The sequence below is a fragment of the Entelurus aequoreus genome, linkage group LG11 (assembly GCF_033978785.1).
Source record: "Entelurus aequoreus isolate RoL-2023_Sb linkage group LG11, RoL_Eaeq_v1.1, whole genome shotgun sequence".
NCBI classification, from domain to species: Eukaryota; Metazoa; Chordata; class Actinopteri; order Syngnathiformes; family Syngnathidae; genus Entelurus; species Entelurus aequoreus.
This window is the reverse complement of record NC_084741.1, coordinates 26,513,242-26,533,960: the sequence shown is the minus strand read 5'-3', so window position 1 is coordinate 26,533,960 and position 20,719 is coordinate 26,513,242. Positions and strand designations below refer to the sequence as shown.

General features: G+C 40.5%; 1 protein-coding gene across 1 annotated transcript in view; it reads left to right on the top strand.

The window, feature by feature from the left end:
• Nucleotides 1–1,113: 1,113 nt before the first annotated feature.
• The window catches only part of rundc3b (RUN domain containing 3b), a 92,305-nt gene continuing 72,699 nt past the window's right edge, over nt 1,114–20,719 (top strand). The window contains exons 1-3 of the mRNA XM_062062780.1: nt 1,114–1,354; nt 9,989–10,104; nt 10,182–10,315. Of these exons, the coding sequence (XP_061918764.1) occupies nt 1,260–1,354; nt 9,989–10,104; nt 10,182–10,315 (345 nt within the window). The 5' untranslated portion in view covers nt 1,114–1,259. The remainder of the gene's footprint in view (nt 1,355–9,988; nt 10,105–10,181; nt 10,316–20,719) is intronic.

Here is a 20,719-nt window from a genome sequence, read left to right as displayed (position 1 = left end):
CATAAAGGCCAAAACAATGACATGTCTGAAAGAGCAAAAATACAAACAAAAGAGCGCAGGCAACAAGCACAGTTTACAAACTAACTTTACTAAGGGCCATAATGTAATTGCACCAACCAAAGGTAAAGCTCATAATGAGTGTGCATTCTATTTTATTGTAGTTTACACATTAACTCAGAGATTACAACAACACTCATCTTACATTATTGTCTTTATCAGGTTCTTATTGGCTAAGGATGTTAAGACACATTATACTGCGTGGAAGGAAAAACTGCATGTTTAGGGTTTATTTAGTATTATCCAATGTCCATTCACATCTGTATTTGTAGTATTTTTTTTAGGAATGTACCATCGCTGTTCATATATGCACATTTACTTCTGCATGTTTAGTACTTATTTATGTACAGTTAGCATTTGCATGTGCATATATAGTCCATATTTAATATTTTACAGTTCTAAACTACATTTGAAAAGCTAGCGTTTATTGAGTAAGGTACAGTTTCCATTCGCATATATAACATATATTATTTTTTATACAGATACCAGGTATACTGCTTTTTCATAAACTGGTGTAGACAGTCTATGCAGGCTTCATTGGGCATAACATACTTATTTTTATTTACATTTCGTGTTTAATTTTATTTTGTTTGTTTGTATTTTGACACCTTTACCAAAATAGTATGTGTTTTTATTTGACAGTAAAATTATATATCATATCTCTCAACAAGGTTAAACAGGACGATACTCGTTGCTGTCACTAGATGTCGCGCTCTTTAAAGTTTAAAGAATCACAATCTTTAACACACATTTTCCAACGTAACTGCTGAACTCAAAATAGATCAAAAACGTAAACAAACGTCATTTTGAAGAAAAAAAAAAGCATATTCTGTGATTTGGTCATAACAACAAAGTGTCAAGAAAAAAAGGAACGGCTAATCATTTAAGTAGTAGTTACAAATATTAATATCTATTATTTTATGCACTAATAATGTCACTTAAGTATTGTATCGTTAATGTTTAAAGACCAAAGAAACGTTCTGCTTACCCTTCTCGTGCGTCAACGCTTAAAAGCAACGCTTAAAAGCAGTAACCGGAAGTAAAGTCTGTCCCACTTCTTCCGGTCCCCTCCCCAATATGTTTCCCAGGATGGCGTAGACAAACTGCGTCACTCCTCCGGTGCGCAGACATCAAAGTAAACGGCCTGCCTCCAGAGTTGTGCCAACCACCTCTGGGCGCTGACTCTCCGACTCAGGCCGGGGATGGCTTCGCTTGGCGCGGGGCTACTTGGCAGCCGCAAGCGGACAGCGGGCAGGAGCGCGGCGGTAGAGAGGAGGAACCTGCTGACCGTGTGCCGGTAGGTAGCCGTCATGTAAAGCAAGTGACCACAGATTTACTCATTGCATGTTTTTCCTACCACCATTTTAAATATGCGTGTTATGATTTTGTTTTCTTGCTTACCAGCCTCAGCCTTCATTGACAATCATAAAGTCATTCTGTCATGAAAATCTACTTTAACAACTGCTGCTGTAAGCCACATTAAAATATGACAAAATTGACAGCAATACCGGTTGACACAAGTTACAACAAAAAAAATATAATGTAAATCATCCTTCTATGCTTCTCCTAAAGTTCATGGACAATATATTTACCCTTAAGATAATCTTTGGTCAGTTTTTTGATTTGCAAACATGGTTGCTTGGCAACGGATGCAGGAGAAAGTCGGATCATCCGGATGATGTAAAACAGGGCTATTCGAGTTCATTTCAAAACGTCACAAACAGCAAATTAAATATCATTAGAACACTCCTGTTATACAGAGGAACTTGGACCAGTGTAAACACAGTGGCAGCCCCCTCCTGCTCGGTCACTGTTGAAGGGCAACTGCACTTTTTTGGGGGGGAATTTTGCCATTCACAATGCCTTTTGTAAGACAAGAACACATATGTTTTTCTTTTTTAATGTATTCTAATTTGTAAATAAGCGTTAGGGAAAAGCAGCTACCAATAGAGTCAGTGGAAGTTGCGCTATTCCACCTATAAAGCGTTCTAAAAATATCCAAACACCTCCATCAAGGTTTTATATACATGCAGTAAGTATATATGTAATGTAGTAACAGGTACATTCATAATCCATACATCCATCCATTTTCTGTCGCTTGTCCCGCTCGGCGTCGTGGGGGTGCTGGTGGCTATCCCAGCTGCATTTGGGTGGAAGGCGAGGTACACCCTGGACAAATAACATGTAATATTAACGTATTTTGCTCAATTCAAGCATACAGCGGCACATTGATTTCATAGACGCATCACAAAGTTTGCTTCTTCCTTCACCAACAACTACTAATCATGACAGACTTTATACAGTTCCCCTTTAAGGATGTAATAGTAAATTCCCTTTGACCAAGACCACCCATCGTGGTATACTGGTCTGTTAGCTAAATATACTGGGTTTGATTCCCGGTAGGAATTGTGGCAGAAAGATTTGCCAATTTATATTTTATTGATGTTGAATTACTTTTTTTTGCATCCAAAACAACTATTGTTCCGGTCCAAAATGTGCATCTAATTAAATGCAAGTTTCACTCAAGTACTATAAAATTCTAACCTGACTTTCGTCAGAGCCTTGTAATTTGCTGAGCTCCACACAAGGATCTGGGCTCGAGCATTGCAAACTCTTCAAGAGAGCAAAAAATAATGAACCAATCAGGATCGCCGGGCGGGATTTTATAGATGTGACGTAGCGCCGAAGCGACTGTTTGATTCAAACAACAATGGCACGCAGAGGAGTCGTGTGCTGACATTGATTCTGCTTTTGCAACTGTTTTGCGACATCGATCGTCTACTGACATTGCTGCGTTGTTTCAGTAAAAGTTCTCTAACTTTTCGCTCTGTCGTTATCTAACAGCTGTTTTGTTCTGGATTTCCCAGCGTCGCTCTAATCAGCGTCACGGGTTGGTTTCGATGTGAGTGGTTGAAGTAGCACGTCATTCAAAATAACGGACAAGTGGTTTATCCAATCACATACAATGATTTTTTTACAAGGCCCCACCTTCTGAAATACATCTCCTATTGAGAAGTCCCAGATCCTTGTGTGGAGCTCAGCGAACTACAAGGATCTGGCGAGTGTCAGGTCAATAAAATTCTACTTAGGGCCCCAATTTAGCCAGCTCCAATTATATTGTTTATAACGAGGCTATTTAATCTGAAACTTGTAACACTGACAAAAGAAATAGACCCTAAAAATGTCCACTATAGAGAAGGCTGGTTCTCGAAATAAGGATATTTGTGAAGACAGAAGTCCAGCCCCTCGTTTGTTTTCTGGAACTGTGGCCCCTTGAACAGATTAGTTGAATAGTCCTGATCTAAAAGGTAGACAAACAACTTTGTACGCAGACTCGTTCATTGGAATTAGATTAGCTTTATTAGACTGGCCAGAGCAGACGTGTGCATGTGTCTTGCTGGGAGACAAGTTTGAAAACACGGCAAAGGAAAAAGCTAAATTTTTAAGGCTGTATCTCAAATGGTATGCTTCCGTTTACATTTGGATCTGTATGTACATTTGGTACCTACTTTTTTTGTACGCCACACTTTGCATAGGATTTGGTTTGCGCGAAACATTTTTTTTCAAATACTTCCTCTGTGATTATAGAGTAAAACATTGTAACAAACTAGTCAATTTGCACCCATATCATTTTGTGGAATTGAGTGCCGAAACAAAAATCGCACGAATTGGTGACTCTGTGCTTTTTTTAAATTGAGAACATCTGCAAAATAATCCACCAAAGAAAGTTGCGAGTACGAGCCACTGTAGCCAGGGCAACCCGCCCCTTTCCAGATCATGTGTTGTGCATCGTGCCCAACAATCTGTGAAGAAGCGTTTGTAAAATGTCAATTGATGAAAGACATGGGCGCTTCATTAGAAATGTTACCACAAACACATTTCTAGCCGCTTCCTGATAAGAATATAATGGCACATTTTTGCACTCAGTCCCACTGACTCGCGTTGTGCAAAGCGTTAGTGCTTGTCTAAAAAGGCAGTGGTACTGGGTTTGTGCCCCGGTCAGATTTGAGTTCAGAAGGTTTATAATTGTATGTTTTAATCATGTTAAAAGTGTTATTTTGTGTTAAAAAAGATGCATCTAAATGAAATTAAGTTTGATTAAAAAAGTATAAAAATCGTTTCACATAAATAAATTTTTTTGTAATGGGGGAGGGGTTAATAAAATTAGGTCTGGGCCCCCCAATTTAGCCAGGTGCTAGCCCTTTGATAAAGAAGGTGAGAAACGCTATTGGATTTAAGAAATAACTCGTAGTAAAGTACCAAGGAGGTGTCTGCGTGGCTTTCCTCTTTAGTATGTCATTTCAAAGTGATGTTAAATGTTTATTTATCCATTTACTTCATAATTTACATGTATTTTAAATAGTATTTTAAACTACAGGAAATGTTTTATTGATTATCATGTGTTTGTGTTCATTATTGGGTGTCTACAACAGATTAATTGGAAATTAAAATATTTTTTTTATTAGAAAAATGTTAAACATTTTTGCTCGATTTGGTCTTCATCTGACCTTTTGGACATAATATGTAAATATATATTTACATATAACGATGGATTCTGATGCTTCATCTATGTTGCTGCTTCTTGATCCTAGCGCCGCTTTCGATACTGTTGATCATAATATTTTATTAGAGCGTATCAAAACGCGTATTGGGATGACAGACTTAGCCTTGTCTTGGTTTAACTCTTATCTTACTGACAGGATGCAGTGTGTCTCCCATAACAATGTGACCTCGGACTATGTTAAGGTAACGTGCGGAGTTCCCCAGGGTTCGGTTCTTGGCCCTGCACTCTTTAGTATTTACATGCTGCCGCTAGGTGACATCATACGCAAATACGGTGTTAGCTTTCACTGTTATGCTGATGACACCCAACTCTACATGCCCCTAAAGCTGACCAACACGCCGGATTGTAGTCAGCTGGAGGCGTGTCTTAATGAAATTAAACAATGGATGTCCGCTAACTTTTTGCAACTCAACGCTAAGAAAACGGAAATGCTGATTATCGGTCCTGCTCAACACCGACATCTATTTAATAATACCACCTTAACATTTGACAACCAAACAATTAAACAAGGTGACTCTGTAAAGAATCTGGGTATTATCTTCGACCCAACTCTCTCGTTTGAGTCGCACATTAAGAGTGTTACTAAAACGGCCTTCTTTCATCTCCGTAATATCGCTAAAATTCGTCCCAGTTTGTCCACAAGCGATGCTGAGATCATTATCCATGCGTTCGTTACATCTCGTCTCAATTACTGTAACGTTTTATTTTCGGGCCTCCCTATGTCTAGCATTAAAAGATTACAGATGGTACAAAATGCGGCTGCTAGACTTTTGACAAAAACAAGAAAGTTTGATCATATTACGCCTATACTGGCTCACTTGCACTGGCTTCCTGTGCACCTAAGATGCGACTTTAAGGTTTTACTACTTACGTATAAAATACTACACGGTCAAGCTCCTGCCTATCTTGACGATTGTATTGTACCATATGTCCCGGCAAGAAATCTGCGTTCAAAGAACTCCGGCTTATTAGTGATTCCCAGAGCCCAAAAAAAGTCTGCGGGCTATAGAGCGTTTTCTATTCGGGCTCCAATACTATGGAATGCCCTCCCGGTAAAAGTTAGAGATGCTACCTCAGTAGAAGCATTTAAGTCTCATCTTAAAACTCATTTGTATACTCTAGCCTTTAAATAGACTCCCTTTTTAGACCAGTTGATCTGCCGTTTCTTTTCTTTTCTTTTCTTTTCTACTCTGCTCCCAACCTGGGGTGGACCGCTAGCCTGTCCATCAGATGGGGACATCTCTACGCTGCTGACCCGTCTCCACTCGGGATGGTTCCTGCTGGCCCCACTATGGACTGGACTTTCGCTGATGTGTTGGACTTTCACAATATTATGTCAGACCCACTCGACATCCATTGCTTTCGGTCTCCCCTAGAGGGGGGGGGGGGGGGGGGGGTTACCCACATATGCGGTCCTCTCCAAGGTTTCTCATAGTCATTCACATTGACGTCCCACTGGGGTGAGTTTTCCTTGCCCGTATGTGGGCTCTGTACCGAGGATGTCGTTGTGGCTTGTACAGCCCTTTGAGACACTTGTGATTTAGGGCTATATAAATAAACATTGATTGATTGATTGATTGATTGATATACAGTCGTGGTCAAAAGTTGACATACACTTGTAAAGAACATAATTTCATGGCTGTCTTGAGTTTCCAATAATTTATACAACTCACTCTTATTTTTTTGTGATAGAGTGATTGGAACACATATTTGTTTGTCACAAAAAACATTCATGAAGTTTGGTTCTTTTATGAATTTTTTATGGGTCTACTGAAAATGTGACCTAATATGATGGGTCAAAAGTATACATAGAGCAATATTAATATTTGGTTACATGTGAAACAAGTGATCACGGCGACCGAGGTGAATCACGGCGCGCTATAAATAGTTTGTCTGTGTCAGCGCTTATAATAACAATATCAATAATACTTGGTTAATATTCAAGTCACAAAATGTACATTGAGTATTTTTGGCGCTTTATGAATGGTTATTTATCGGATTTTATGAGCGACAGAGTAGTGGCGTAGTGGGTAGAGCGGCCGTGCCAGAAACCTGAGGGTTGCCGGTTCGCTCCCCGCCTCTTACCATCCAAAAATCGCTTCCGTTGTGTCCTTGGGCAGGACACTTCACCCTTGCCCCCGGTGCCGCTCACACCGGAGAATGAATGATGAATGAATGAGTTGTAAAAATGAATGATGGGTTCTCACTTCTCTGTGAAGCGCTTTGAGTGTCTAGAAAAGTGCTATATAAATCTTATCCATTATTATTATTATTATTAACAGCAGGCCATACTTGCCAACCTTGAGACCTCAGAATTAGGGAGATATTCAAAAGGCCCGCTGGGGGGGTGCATATATATATATATATATATATATAAAAGAAATAAGGTAAGTATTCAACTATTTCTTATATATATATAAAATAAATACTTGAATTTCAGTGAATTACAGCTTTATACATATATATATATATATATATGTATAAATATATATATATATATATATATATATATATACGGTATATATATATATATATATATATATATATATATATATATATATATATATATATATATATATATATATATATATATATATATATATATATTAGGGGTGGGGGAAAAAATTGATTCGAATTCGAATCGCGATTCTGACGTTGTGCGATTCAGAATCGATTCTCATTTTTAAAAAATCGATTTTTTAATTTTTATTTTTTATTTTTTATTTGTATTTTTATGAATTAATCCAACAAAACAATACACAGCAATACCATAACAATGCAATCCCTCATTGACATTATCATTAGACATTAAAATAAAAAAGAACAATAGTGTCAGAGTGGCTTACACTTGCATCGCATCTCATAAACTTGACAACACACTGTGTCCAATATTTTCACAAAGATAAAATAAGTCATATTTTTGGTTCATTTAATAGTTAAAACAAATGTACATCATTGCAAACAGTTGATAAAACATTGTCCTTTACAGTTATAAAAGCTTTTTACAAAAATCTACTACTCTGCTTGCATGTCAGCAGACTGGGGTATATCCTGCTGAAATCCTATGTATTGAATGAATAGAGAATCCTTTTGAATCTTGGCAAAAATCTTACCCACACGATTATCAAATGTAATAGGAAAATTAATTCATACTGACCAAACTGGCTTCATGGAAGGTCGACAATCTTCAGACAATACAAGGAAATTGTTTAATGTTATTTACTATGCTAGAAGTCTCCCTTATCCCACAGCAGTATGTACTGTTGATGCGGAGAAGGCATTCCCCCGCATAAACTGGTCATTTATGTTTTGCACATTACGTACATTTGGATTTGGAGATAATTTTATACAATGGATTAAGATGCTTTATACAAGGCCCATGGCATCAGTCAAAACCAATAATCATATTTCAGAACCTATTTTGTTAAAAAGAGGAGTAAAACAGGGATGTCCTGCATCTGGATTATTATTTAATTTGGTTATTGAACCCTTAGCTGCAAAAATAAGAAGTGAAAATAATATTCATGGTATAAATATTGGCTCTCAGTGTCATAAGCTATCGATGTATTGTGACGACATAATTTTTTTTACCTGTCACATGTTAACTCCTGTCTTTTTTATATCAATAATGTCATCACTGAATATGGCTGTTTATCAGGGTATAAAGTTAATTGGGACAAATGTGACATATTACCACTTAATAAACACTGCAAGAAATTACAAGTTCAGAACTCCAAAATTAAATTGTATTGCATTATTATGGTATTGTTGTGTATTGTTTTCAAAAAATAAAAAATAAAATCGTTTTTTTAATCGAGAATCGTTTTGAATTGGGAAAAAAAAATCGATTTTGAATCGAATCGGGACCCCTAGAATCGATTTTGAATCGAATCGTGGGACACCCAAAGATTCCCAGCCCTAAAATATATATATATATATATATTTATTTATATAGCTGTAATTCACTGAAATTCAAGTACCGTATTTTTCGGAGTATAAGTCGCTCCGGAGTATAAGTCGCTCCGGAGTATAAGTCGCGCCGGCCGAAAATGCCTAATAAAGAAGGAAAAAAACATATATAAGTCGCACTGGAGTATAAGTCGCAATTTTTGGGGAAATTTATTTGATAAAACCCAACACCAAGAATAGACATTTGAAAGGCAATTTAAAATAAATAAAGAATAGTGAACAACAGGCTAAATAAGTGTACGTTATATGACGCATAACCAACTGAGAACGTGCCTGGTATGTTATCGTAACATATTATGGTAAGAGTCATTCAAATAACTATAACTATACGTTTACAAAACTATCTGTCACTCCTAATCGCTAAATCCGATGAAACCTTATACGTCTAGTGTCTTACGTGAATGAGCTAAATAATATTATTTGATATTTTACAGTAATATGTTAATAATTTCACACATAAGTCACTCCTGAGTATAAGACGCACCCCCGGCCAAACTATGAAAAAAACTGCGACTTATAGTCCGAAAAACACTGTATTTTTTTTATTATATATATATATATATATATATATATATATATATATATATATATATATATATATATAAAAGAAGGAGGATAGGGATGATGTTCGTTAAGAAATTATCGATGTTGATGCCATTAGCAAATCCTCTTATCGAACCGATTCCTTATCGAATCTCTTATCGAATCCAGATAGGTTGTTGTGTGTGCACCTTGTGTGTGCACTGAGTTCCAAAAGCCATAGATGTTATGTGACTGGGCCGGCACGCTGTTTATATGGAGGAGAAGCGGACGTGACTGAGGACAGCATGCGGCCGTTAAAGGGTGAAGGTTCCAGGTGAGAGAGGACGCAAGGCACGCCCCCAATATTGTTGTCCGGGTGGAAATCGGGAGAAATTCGTGAGAATGGTTGCCCCGGGAGATTTTCGGAAGAGGCACTGAAATTCGGGACTTTCCCGGGAAAATCAGGAGGGTTGGCAAGTATAGAGCAGGCACATACACTTTATTAAAAAGATGTCAAAATTTAGAGAAGGAGTGATTATTTTGAATGAACCCAATTTGATCCGCATTAATAATAGAAGGGAGAATAGCATCCAGACGTAAAGCCAGCAGTTTGGATAATATTTAAAGTCCGCATTTAACAGGCTAGTAGGACGATACGTAATGCACGGGTCCTTGCCTTTTTTTAGGAGAAGAGAAATTGAAGCTTGGTTGAGTGTTTGCGAGAAGTGGCCAGACTCAAACGATTCATTGTAGATGTCCAATATTGGGGGGCTAGCTCATGCAAAAAGGTTTTGAAAAATTTGGGAGGGCTAAAATGTGTTTTAACAAATACTATGTGATGATGTCCTACATAATGTCAAGTCCCATCACTTTCAGGTTTTCCGTGAAGACTCTCCTGGACCGCTCCTGCTTAGAGAGCATGGATGACTCTTCGGCAGAGGTATTAAACTTTGTGTCCATCCTGGAACATATCCTCAACCATCGACTTAAAGGTAAACTCCAGCCAAGGTCTCCTTGTGTTGTTTTGATGCCTTGACCTAACATCTCTTTCTGCCCTTTCATCAACCAGGTCATACTTCTTGGTTTGGTTACGAGAGTCCTCAGAGTTTCTGGGATTACGCCAAAGCGGCCTGTGCTAAAGTCCCTCATAATTGCATTCGAAGCATCGAGAGTATGGAGAATGTGCAATCGTCCAAAGCCAAGGTGAGACTTCTATAAAGATCTTTGTCAATCGAGTCACACTTAACCTCTCAACCCAAAAAGCAAAAGCAGGCATTTTTTAGCTTACTTTGCTTTATCCACTTTGGAAGCAAACAAAGAGCTCTGTCAGGAAAGATTGGCGTGCGTGTGCTTGTGCGTGTGCGTGTGTGTCAAGAAAAAACACAACACCGTTTCACTCAATGAAACAAGCAATCAGTTCAACATTGTTTGGAACTTGCGCAGCTTTTTGTTTTTTAATCACGTCCAGTAAACCAGTGACATTCGTAGAGGATTAAGTATACAGTGAAAATCATTTACTGTATGCTGACACCCCTCTGACTTGTTGATTGGTGTCAGCATAAGCCGTTATGAATATTAGCGAAACCAAAACTAGCCATTTCATGTGACTTTGGCCAGAGACATAAGGAGAATGGGTGATAATAATATTATAATAATAATAAAGGCTTTTTTTGTTGACATGGTTTTTTTTCCATTTGTGCGTATTTTTATTTTTATTTTCAATTTGTATCTAACAAAGCTGTTGCTGTAATTGTTGTATGTCTTGACTACAATGACAATGTTTTCACAAATGCACAAGTCTTTCTTCAGGTGAATAACTATCTAAAACAAATTCCCCAAATGTCTGTATTTTGTTGGTTGCTTTGGTAAAATCCAGATTAATACTGGCATGCTTTTATTTTGAAGCTTACTTTGCACTGAACAGGATGTCGCTGAGTCCAGGTTTTAATGCTGTACATGTTACTTGTCTGTACCATCACCATCCCGGTAACATCGCTCAATGCACCCAAAAAGCACCCATACACAAACCCCCCAACCAAGCTGCACCTCATCCAACAGCCAAAAGAAACAGCCACACAACCCACTGTCCCGGCAGAAGAGAACACCAAACACCGTTGCAGTCCAACAAGAGTCACACCATCCCCATCGGTGCGTCCGAACATGTCTATATTTTCCAACAGAAATCTGCAAACGTTGCTCCCAAACAAACGCAAACCGGCGAACCGCTGCTCCACACCAGGTCGACACGACACCAAGCGAGTCCATCCTCTGCTAAACAAAACCCGCGCCCTCCTGCCCCAACCCGAATCTGTACAGTCCACACTAACAACTCCACGCAAAAAAACTGCACAGCCCCCATGCGCAACGTGATCACCGCATCTAAGCTGCTCACACAGCAATGTGTTACACAAGTCCTGACCGGGGAATGCATCCCGCCCACATGTCGGGACCACCGCCCGTTCGCAGTACAAAGGACTGCGGCCGCCGAAACTGTAGCAAAGAGCAATCAATCCCACAAACAGCAACGATGCACACATCTGCCGACCACCCTCCCCACGTCCACTCCACGCCACTCCCCCGACCCCAAAAAAACAGAGACCTGGTCGCCACCAGTGCCACCAATCCTCGCAATCCATTCTGCATGTCCAGTTAGAGACCAAAAGAAAAAAATATGAGCACAGTTTTACAACACGTTTTAAAGGGTCATTCGGCCCTAAACTGCAGCCGTCAGGGCGCTGCTCTGTATTCCATCATATTGCGGAGGTTGAAGCGGTGAAGGCGGAGGATGGGGGGTGGGGCATATCTGTGTACTAGTATTCTACGGGTGTGTGTTTTGTCCATAAGCCTGGAAGTTGCTCCGTTTGGGGTCACGGAACAGTCAACATTCCAGGTATCTTTAAAGAAGGGAGAAGGGATTTAGCTGAATTGTAGCTAAGGAGTGTTTTGGTTAGAGCGAGCAAACACATTCCAATGGTTTGTCTGCTCTGGTTGTCTGGTGTGGCTCTCAAATTGATCATAGTTTTTTTTGCCTTGCAGAGCAGAAGGCTTCTCCAAAATGATATCCAATTTGCAATTCAGTTTTTAAATCTTATAGTTATTTTCTATTTATTATTAACACATAATTTTCATTTTATGTATATATTTATTTCACAAATATTTAACATATTTATTTCTTCCAATGCACAAGCAATGCAATGCACATTTTTTTAAACCCCGTTTTAATCCCATTTGTTTATTAATATTGTTTCCAAAACCTTTGTTTTCTTCTCTACACAGGTGAACAATAAGTAAATTTGACGGAATGTAAAACAACTAGATACTTTGTTATAAGAGTCAACATGTTAAAGATATGGGGCCGTACTTATCAAGCTTCTTAGAATTACTCCTAAGAAGTCTGCTAAGAGTTGACTTAAGAGTAAATAAATTCTTCGCTGAAAGCTGCACTTAAAAGTTAGTTATCAAGCGTCTTAATCACACTTTCAGCGAAGTGTAGGACTGAATCTTAAGTGTCACACTCAGAGCTGAATTACGACATTACTATGTGCCGTAAACGGAATTTTAGGTGACGTCATTTCTGTGTCCATAGAAATGACCAATCACGGAAGGGAATCCGTTGTCTAAGAATAAAGAAATATCTTGGAAATATTTAAGTGGACAATGGGGGTGTATATTTTGACAATAAACTACAAAATAATACAAAACAAACTAGTCCCCGCCGGCACTCACGCTACCGCTCCCTCTCTTCTATCGCCCACACACTCACTGACGTCACTCACCTCACGGCCACACACATACGCTACTGTCATAACATTTTCTTTCCAATTCATTAATTAGGCAACTAATTTGAAACTGATGTGGGTGGCTCTATATATACTAGCCCACTGCAGACACATGCAGAAATCAACAAGGAATCGAAAAGTATTAAATCTGTGACAAAAAATAATATCCGCTCTGTCCAAACGATACCGTTTGATCAGCTGCTCGTCATAAAAAAAAACAAAAAACATTGTTCCGTTCCCTGAACGTTCGCGCATGTCTCTCTCGCCTCAGTGCCATCCCCTGCTGGCAACTCCTAACCACTTAAGACACCTCTGAAGGTCTCTTAAATATCGTGGAGAGTAGGAGTGATTCTTAGACTTAAGAACATTGATAAAAAGCTTATATTCTTAAGTTTGAGAGTAGGACTAAATTTCGCAAATTCTCAGGACTTAAGTGTAAAATGGCACTCTAAGAAGCTTCATAAGTACGGCCCATGGTGAATAAATTATCAGTAATGGACATGTAGGAGAGGTAGGATGGAATATGATCTGCTTCTTCTTACTCTACTCTCCTACTCGCATACATAATGATTTATGCAAATTTAAACCATGTGTTCCTTAATAAAACTTGTTAAGTATGTCTTAAACAAATAATAAACCATACTATTCCAATAAAGTTATAATATTGGGATAAAACTTTATTTCAAGAGTTGAAGTTTTAATAGGAGGCACTCATCGAGGTCGGATGCTCTCCTTCCCTTCGCTTCTTTTGTCTTGTCTTGTCTTAACTTTCTTGTTGCATCTTTTTGCACTGCTCACCAAATCTAAAAAAGGAAACTAATTATCTGGCCTCTCAATGAAATTTACAAGATCTTGGGTTTGGGGGAACCTGCCTGTTTTGACAGAGCTGTTGTTGCTGGACACATGGCGGACTCTTGGGAGAAGGAGTGCCGCGTGCCTGACGACGCCTTCTGTCGAGGATGTGTAGATATCCACCTATTCGGAATTTTGACAACAGGACATCTGCTGATTGGAGTAAGCGTTGCTCTGGTTTGCCGACAAATTGGAAGTTGCTGGCAGCCTTTAAAGTACCCCAAAGCTGCCACAAATGATTGGAGGGTGTGGACAGAACTGTGGACACTTTGTGATTCGGATAACATCTGACCGTCTGCCCTGCAGAATGAACTTGAGGACCAGTAATAGACAATTAAGAGTGAGAAGCAAATGTTATTTTCGATCGCAAACAAATCATTCTAACTTGGATTGTTTCCCTGGCTTCGAGACTCTCCTGAAGAACAGTGCAGCGAAGACACAACAAACTCCCTTCTTGTCTCTCATGGACACACACATGTTGTTGTTGACTTTGGACTGACTGGTGGCTGCAACAAAACCAAGGTTGCAGAACAGAGACATGCTGCAGGCTTACACACACATATGCATCAACAAAAAATATACGCCACACACACATACCCCACCCTCCATCCCACGCCTTCTACACTTGAATCCCTTAGGGGCGATGGACGGCTGGGCAGCGCTTGAATATATGCAGCCTGCCTACGTATCCCCCACTCCCTCCCCTTTGTTGCAAGTCTTGAGTTGTATGTTGTAATAAGTATAAGTGCTTTGTGTTTAGTTTTTTTTCCCTTGGCCTCAGTCTGGACCCCCTCCCCAGGGGCCCAGGCTTAAACTGAATATTTTTTACTCATACTCCCCCAGCGTCTACCTTTTTCCCATCTTTTACGGGGCACCTTTTGGTAACCCATCAGCGTTCTTGTTCTGTAACCCTGTACACTGTTTGTTTGTCTAATCTTGAACGGGTTTGTGCTGAAAACAAAATTTCGTACTTGTGCAATGACAATAAAGAGCCATCTATCCATCTATAGCAACATCTGTGTGTGGCTGAGGACTGTTGAGGATGTTGCCAAGTGTAAAGTATAAAATAGTCAATGTTTTGTCACATTTACATACTGTAACACTACCATCAGTATAAACAGTTCACGTTCTATTATAACGCTGATTTGTGGAAACAAAAATTGTGTCCGTGATCAAATTCTGAATAATATGACTGATCAGAAGCAGCATGTGGAAAAAAGGTCTCACAGCCAAGAGGCTTTGTGTTCAAAGCGTATCGTTAGAAAATGAATGAATAAACGCCTCCTGCAGAACAGGATTAATAACAATAAAAAGGTTCATCTGCATTTCCAAGCTAATTTGTGAGCCTTTTAAGCAGTGCCGTTGTATTGGGGGCTGGGGGGAGTTGATGACAATTCTAAGAGCTGGGCCCACACATAGCCACCAGTAGCCTCTATGACAAAATGATTATGCATACACTGAACTAATATACATTCATACGAATGAATCCAATTGAAAACCAAGCCACAAGTCATACAATATTCTAATTTTAATAATTTCATTAACCCCGTTAGCCCCTTCTTAAAAAATGGTTTTGTCCACAGACTCCATATGAATGTTCCCTCTGAGGTGCGTGCCTGCACAATTGCGCACTGCTCCTGATGTCCTCCGCGCACTGGAAATCTATATGCAGCGGAAAATCCAACATAAACTTTAAACAAAATAAAACCCAGGACTATTTATTCTGTACCATTTTCAACAAGTGGTCTCAACAGATGAAACAATGACAACGTCAGCTGAGACGTTTGAAGGAGGAGAAGGAAGTGGTCTGCATGAATAATAATTTATTGAGCAAAACTGATTGCTATCAGCCGTAACCACACCAAAACAACATCAGCAACAAAAAGATGCACACACAATGCTCAGCCAGTGATGCGCTCATGGACACATAATGATAAATGGGTTATACTTGTATAGCGCTTTTCTACCTTCAAGGTACTGTTGCGTTTGACCAGATGTTCCTCCAAGTGGGATGTAAAACGCTGGTCAGTCCCAAGTTCCTTAGATGACATATAACTGAACTCAAAGGTACCACCAAGCACAGAATAGGTATTTTGTAATTTATTGTCAAATATTTGAGAATAGAGACCAGCCTCGAACAACACATACAAATGCGTAGCCCAAGTTGATCTGGCATTCCAAAGGAAAAAGCAACTCTTTTCACACAAAGAAAGCCCCCATCTCCCCCCCCTCTCAACACTGATAAGAAGAGAGACTTGGGGGTTGTGTTCACATTCCTGATGGTTTACGACCCTGTCTAAACAGGCAATCTGAAGACAAAGAGAAACTGGTATACAGAGTATACATGGAAAAATATGAGCTGATTCAAACATGATTATGAATAAAGAAATAACTCTTAAACATATGCATTATCCACAATCCCCCTTCAGATCTTATCCAAAAGATCTCTCCTACGAGAGCAACACCTCTAAAGCACGCCCTACATTAAAGTAGGTGCTGTTTTGGTTTTCGAGCAAGCTATCGATAAACAATCAAACCATAGTTACATGGGAGAGAGAAGGAGGGAGTCAACGTCAATGTCGTCATTGTCAGGGAAGGAAACTAACAGTCCCTGAAAGTCACCACTATGCTTGACCCCCTTCAGTGACATAGCAAGCCCAGAACCAGGGTGGGGTTGACCTTTGACAGCTCTAACAATGATGCGGGTGCATAGAGACCTAGCACAAGGGGCAATAAAGCATCCGCATGAGGTTATGACGGCCAAGAAAACTCCAATGGAGACCAGGGCCGACTTAATTAGGTCAGACCACCTGCCAAAGGTGTTATGAAGCCAATCTTTAAAGGGGTCAGAGACACCGGAAACTTCAGTAAGTTCTTAGGCTCTGAGGCCTTCTAAGGCGCTCTGGACCGAGCCATCGGGGGCAGTGTTGTTAGGAATGAAGGTATAGCATTGGTCACCAAACATTGCACACACACCTTCTTCCTTGGCTAGGATGCGGTCAAGGGCTATGCGGATCTGAACGGCCCTGAGGGAGGTCGGGGCAAGTTGTTCAGCAAGTCCCTCAACGGCGTCACGAGTCAGGTTGGTTAGTCTCAACGGCGGCGGGGAGTTAGAGAGGCCGCTGAAACAGGAGTTCCAAGGGGTGTTAATTTGGTGAGTGGGGTCACCAGTCTAACCATATTCTAATGTACAATCTGTGCTTCCCACAACACCAGAATAAGTCAGCTCGTGCCTAAGGGCCTATCCTAGAGCCATCTATCAGTGTGGTGCACCAGTAACGGTTGATGTCACCCAATTTGTTGGGGGACGGAGAGGGTCCTGTAATTTGAAAACGCGTGTAATTCAGCTTTTGGGCCACAAAGGGAAGAAGTCGGGTGGCATTGTCAACAGAAGGGTACACATGTCAGTCAACTTAAAAGGGGCGGGGTAAGTGTGGGAAAAGGGACGTCCAGCGGAAGAAGCAACACAGTCACCCAGGTTTTGGCATCCACCTGAGCCACAGGTTGTCTGCACCCGCTCCTAAGGTCAAAGGTCAAAGTTACCAGGCCTTCGGTGGTGATGTCATTAGCACGCACAGATGTGAGAGCCTTTGAAACACCACCAAGGTGGGGTGGTACTTTAGGTGCTACAGAGGGTGTAGAGGTAGTTAATGCCCTCTCAAGGATATTAATTTTAATAATCCCTTTAGGGTCCGTACCAGCCTGTTCAACCCCCAAAACAACATAAAAGGGACTTGGCACAACTTACCAGAGTATGTTGTCTGCATCCGACACCAATGGTTCAGGGTTGAGTCGTAACAAATATAGAGGTTATTACCACGGTAATAGCTATTGTGTCCCCCGTAATTAATCACACTGCACAGGTCAAAAAATAAGTCTTGCTATCCCCTTTGACCCAGTCTATTTAAAGTCCGCTGTATGTTCTTAGACACTTGTCAGTCACTGTCGTCAGGAAGGATGAACTGAGACACAAAAACAGTAGAACACGCCCAAGCACCAGTCCTTTCGTCTATCAATATCAGAGTAATTTAGGTAACAAAACGGGGATAAACATCAAACTTTTCACTTAATGTAACGACACATGTAGTTATGCTGAAAACAAGCAAGAGAAATTGGATAACTTCGAGTATAAAGGCTGGTCTCAAATAAGGATATACAATATAGAAGTTAAAAAGAGTAATATAGGTAGAAAATCTCTCTCTCAGCATCGTCTTCTGGGCTGTAGGATTATGTGTGTGTAATTAAAGCCTCGCTCTTCTATGACCTAGAGGGGGAGAGGTTACTAGCACAATCACCCCTTATGTGTGTTACCTCGTTAACACACACACTAAAAATGAGTCGTTTTCTGCTCCCGTTCTTCTTCAGATGCCTCAGGCTCAAAAGGCGCTGCTGGGGGGTCGAGTGGGGCAGATGTAGTGGCGATGTCAGCAATGACATCCGCTGGTAATCTGTCAGGTTCTTCAGCAGGAGTGTAGAGGGAGAGGTGGTACCAGGTGTCCCCTTTTCCAGCTAGTCGAAGGGCGTGAGACGTCCGTTCCATGACCTTGAAGGGACCAGTCCACCTGGGCTCCGTCCACTTGCGTTTGATGACCTAGATCTTGACCCTCTCAGCGGCCGGAAGGGAATCTGGAGTGGCGGGCTGTCATCCTCGTATCTGTACAGAAGAACTGGCACACAAATTCTGCATTTTTTGTGTAAAATACCATTTTGGTTTTACGCTGAGTCCTCCTTCCATGGCGGCTGCTGGTCCTGGGCTGACCTGTATGCAGCTCATAGGGTGAAAAAGTCAAAGGGCGGTAAAACAGTTTTATTCACGGACCTTCGAATGATCATTAACGCTAATTGCAACATGTCAATCCAATTAAATTTGGTCTGTGCACAGATTTTAGCCAATTAGTTTTTAATGTTCTGGTCCATCCTTTCAACCTTACCTTGGGACTCAGGATGGTACCCCAAATCTGTGTTCTAGTCCGAAAGCCTTTTCGACCAAGGCTAAGTGAGTAATTTTTTTTTTTTTAATTTTTTTTTTTAATGGTTGCCGTTGTCTGACCTAATCTTTTTGGGGAAACCATGTCGGGGTACTAGGTCATTCACAAGTCATTTAATTACTGATATTGTATCCTCTTTTGAGGTTGTTGTTGCTTCCGGCCAACCACTGTGATTGTTAACACAAGTCAGTACGTACCTTTTCCCTTGTACCGTATTGATCATATCAGTGAAATCAAAGACTATACATGGTTCACCCTCACCTCCTCCCTATTCTAAATTTGATCTACTTAACTACTATCGATGTGTAAAATCGTTATTTTCAAATTAAAATGTAGTTATAACTTCTTACCCACGGGAAAAATGTTAAAACTATGGAATGTGTCAGAGTCGGATTATTGTCGATTTTGTTCCAAGGAGTCTGTATCCACCCTCACTCACCCCCTTCTGTTTCTGAAAAAGGACTGTGTTAGTCATACTATCACTTTCAGAAACATCTAAGAAAAAGGTCAGCTAATAGTCAAGTAGCGGAGGACAAGTCATGTTTGAAGTCAATGATAGTCTCTTTAGCCTCTGTGGTCCACTGGGGGGTGTTGTTAGGGTAGGGGACCCCTTAGCAATATCACAAATAACTCAAACTCCACTAAATATGCTTATATTTTATATTGTCACAAATACTAGAAAAATACTACCCGTATGGCGGATGCTTTATCAATAGTATTTTGAAATTTTACCACACCTGGTGGCCCCAATAATTGATTAAGTCAAGCTCATGTTGTAGAAAGTCGAATGATGCGGACACGTTTGTTACTGAATACTTTCTATCAGACTTCCGCCATGGCAACTTTGTGTATGTAATGAGCAACTATAATTATTTGATATGCTTAAATGTGTAATGTGTCGTTTTAGCTCAGCTGTTGTGTAGCTGCTAGCTCCTCGTAGCCTACAGGTGTCTAAAGTGCAGCCCATAGTTATGTGTTTAACACAACTATGTGCTAAACCTAAACAATTGAAAATGTGGTATTTGGGTGTCGGTGTAATGTTTGGCAGCTACGCCGTGTCTTATCATTGCACCTAAGTTCTTTGGTTTTGTAGGCGAGACAGAGAGCAAGTGAACAATGTGGGACACAATTGTGTCCATCTTATACCATGCTAGTTGTTTCAAAGATAGGTCAACATAAGCAACCACACCTTGAGTTCCAACATATATAAATATACAAAGGAGTCAAAGGTCTCCTGGTATGAGTGTCTAACTGGTGATCATAACATATGGCGAGTCGGGTGGCAGAACACACGGAAGCATCTCAGTCAGTCAGGGTTTTCACTGTTAGAGCAGCTGGATGTCAGCCATTCCTGTTGTTTCAGGCTGTCGTATGAGCTCATGGAAGAGCCTTGGTAGTGGTGTCGCAGCTTGGTGGTTGAGCCGTCAGGTAACACCAGGAAGGTTCCTTCTGTGCGATATTGAATGTCAGGGTACAGTCTGTAAAGGAGGTCCAGCAATCTGAACCGGAAGTGGTTTGGTGACAGGTAACCTTGTGACCCCAGCGAAGCCTTCGACCTTTAAAGAGGAAGCACACAGTTTCTTTGGTACCTCTGCATTCAGAATCGAATGGGTGGCGCCAGTGTCAATCACGAACTGATAACATTGTCCGTTGACACTCATGTCCAGCAGGGGGCCAGTCTGTATCTCCTGCTGGGGCTTCTGCGGTGGGCGTCCTTTGCCACGCTTTTGTGTTCGTTTGTTGGCACTACGGAACCTTTCCTGTTCGAAAATGTTCGGACAGTCACGACTCCAGTGACCAGGCTGGTCACAGCCGAAACAGTTTCCACCCCGGACTGGCTTTGAAGCACCGTGTTGTCCACCACCCGAGTCCAACCGTCTGGTCGCACGTCTGTTGAGGATTCTTTCCTCCACCTGTTGGAACTCAGAAGCAGGGTCACCCAGTGCTGAATATCCCTAGCTGATTTTTTACTAATTAGTTCTTTTGAC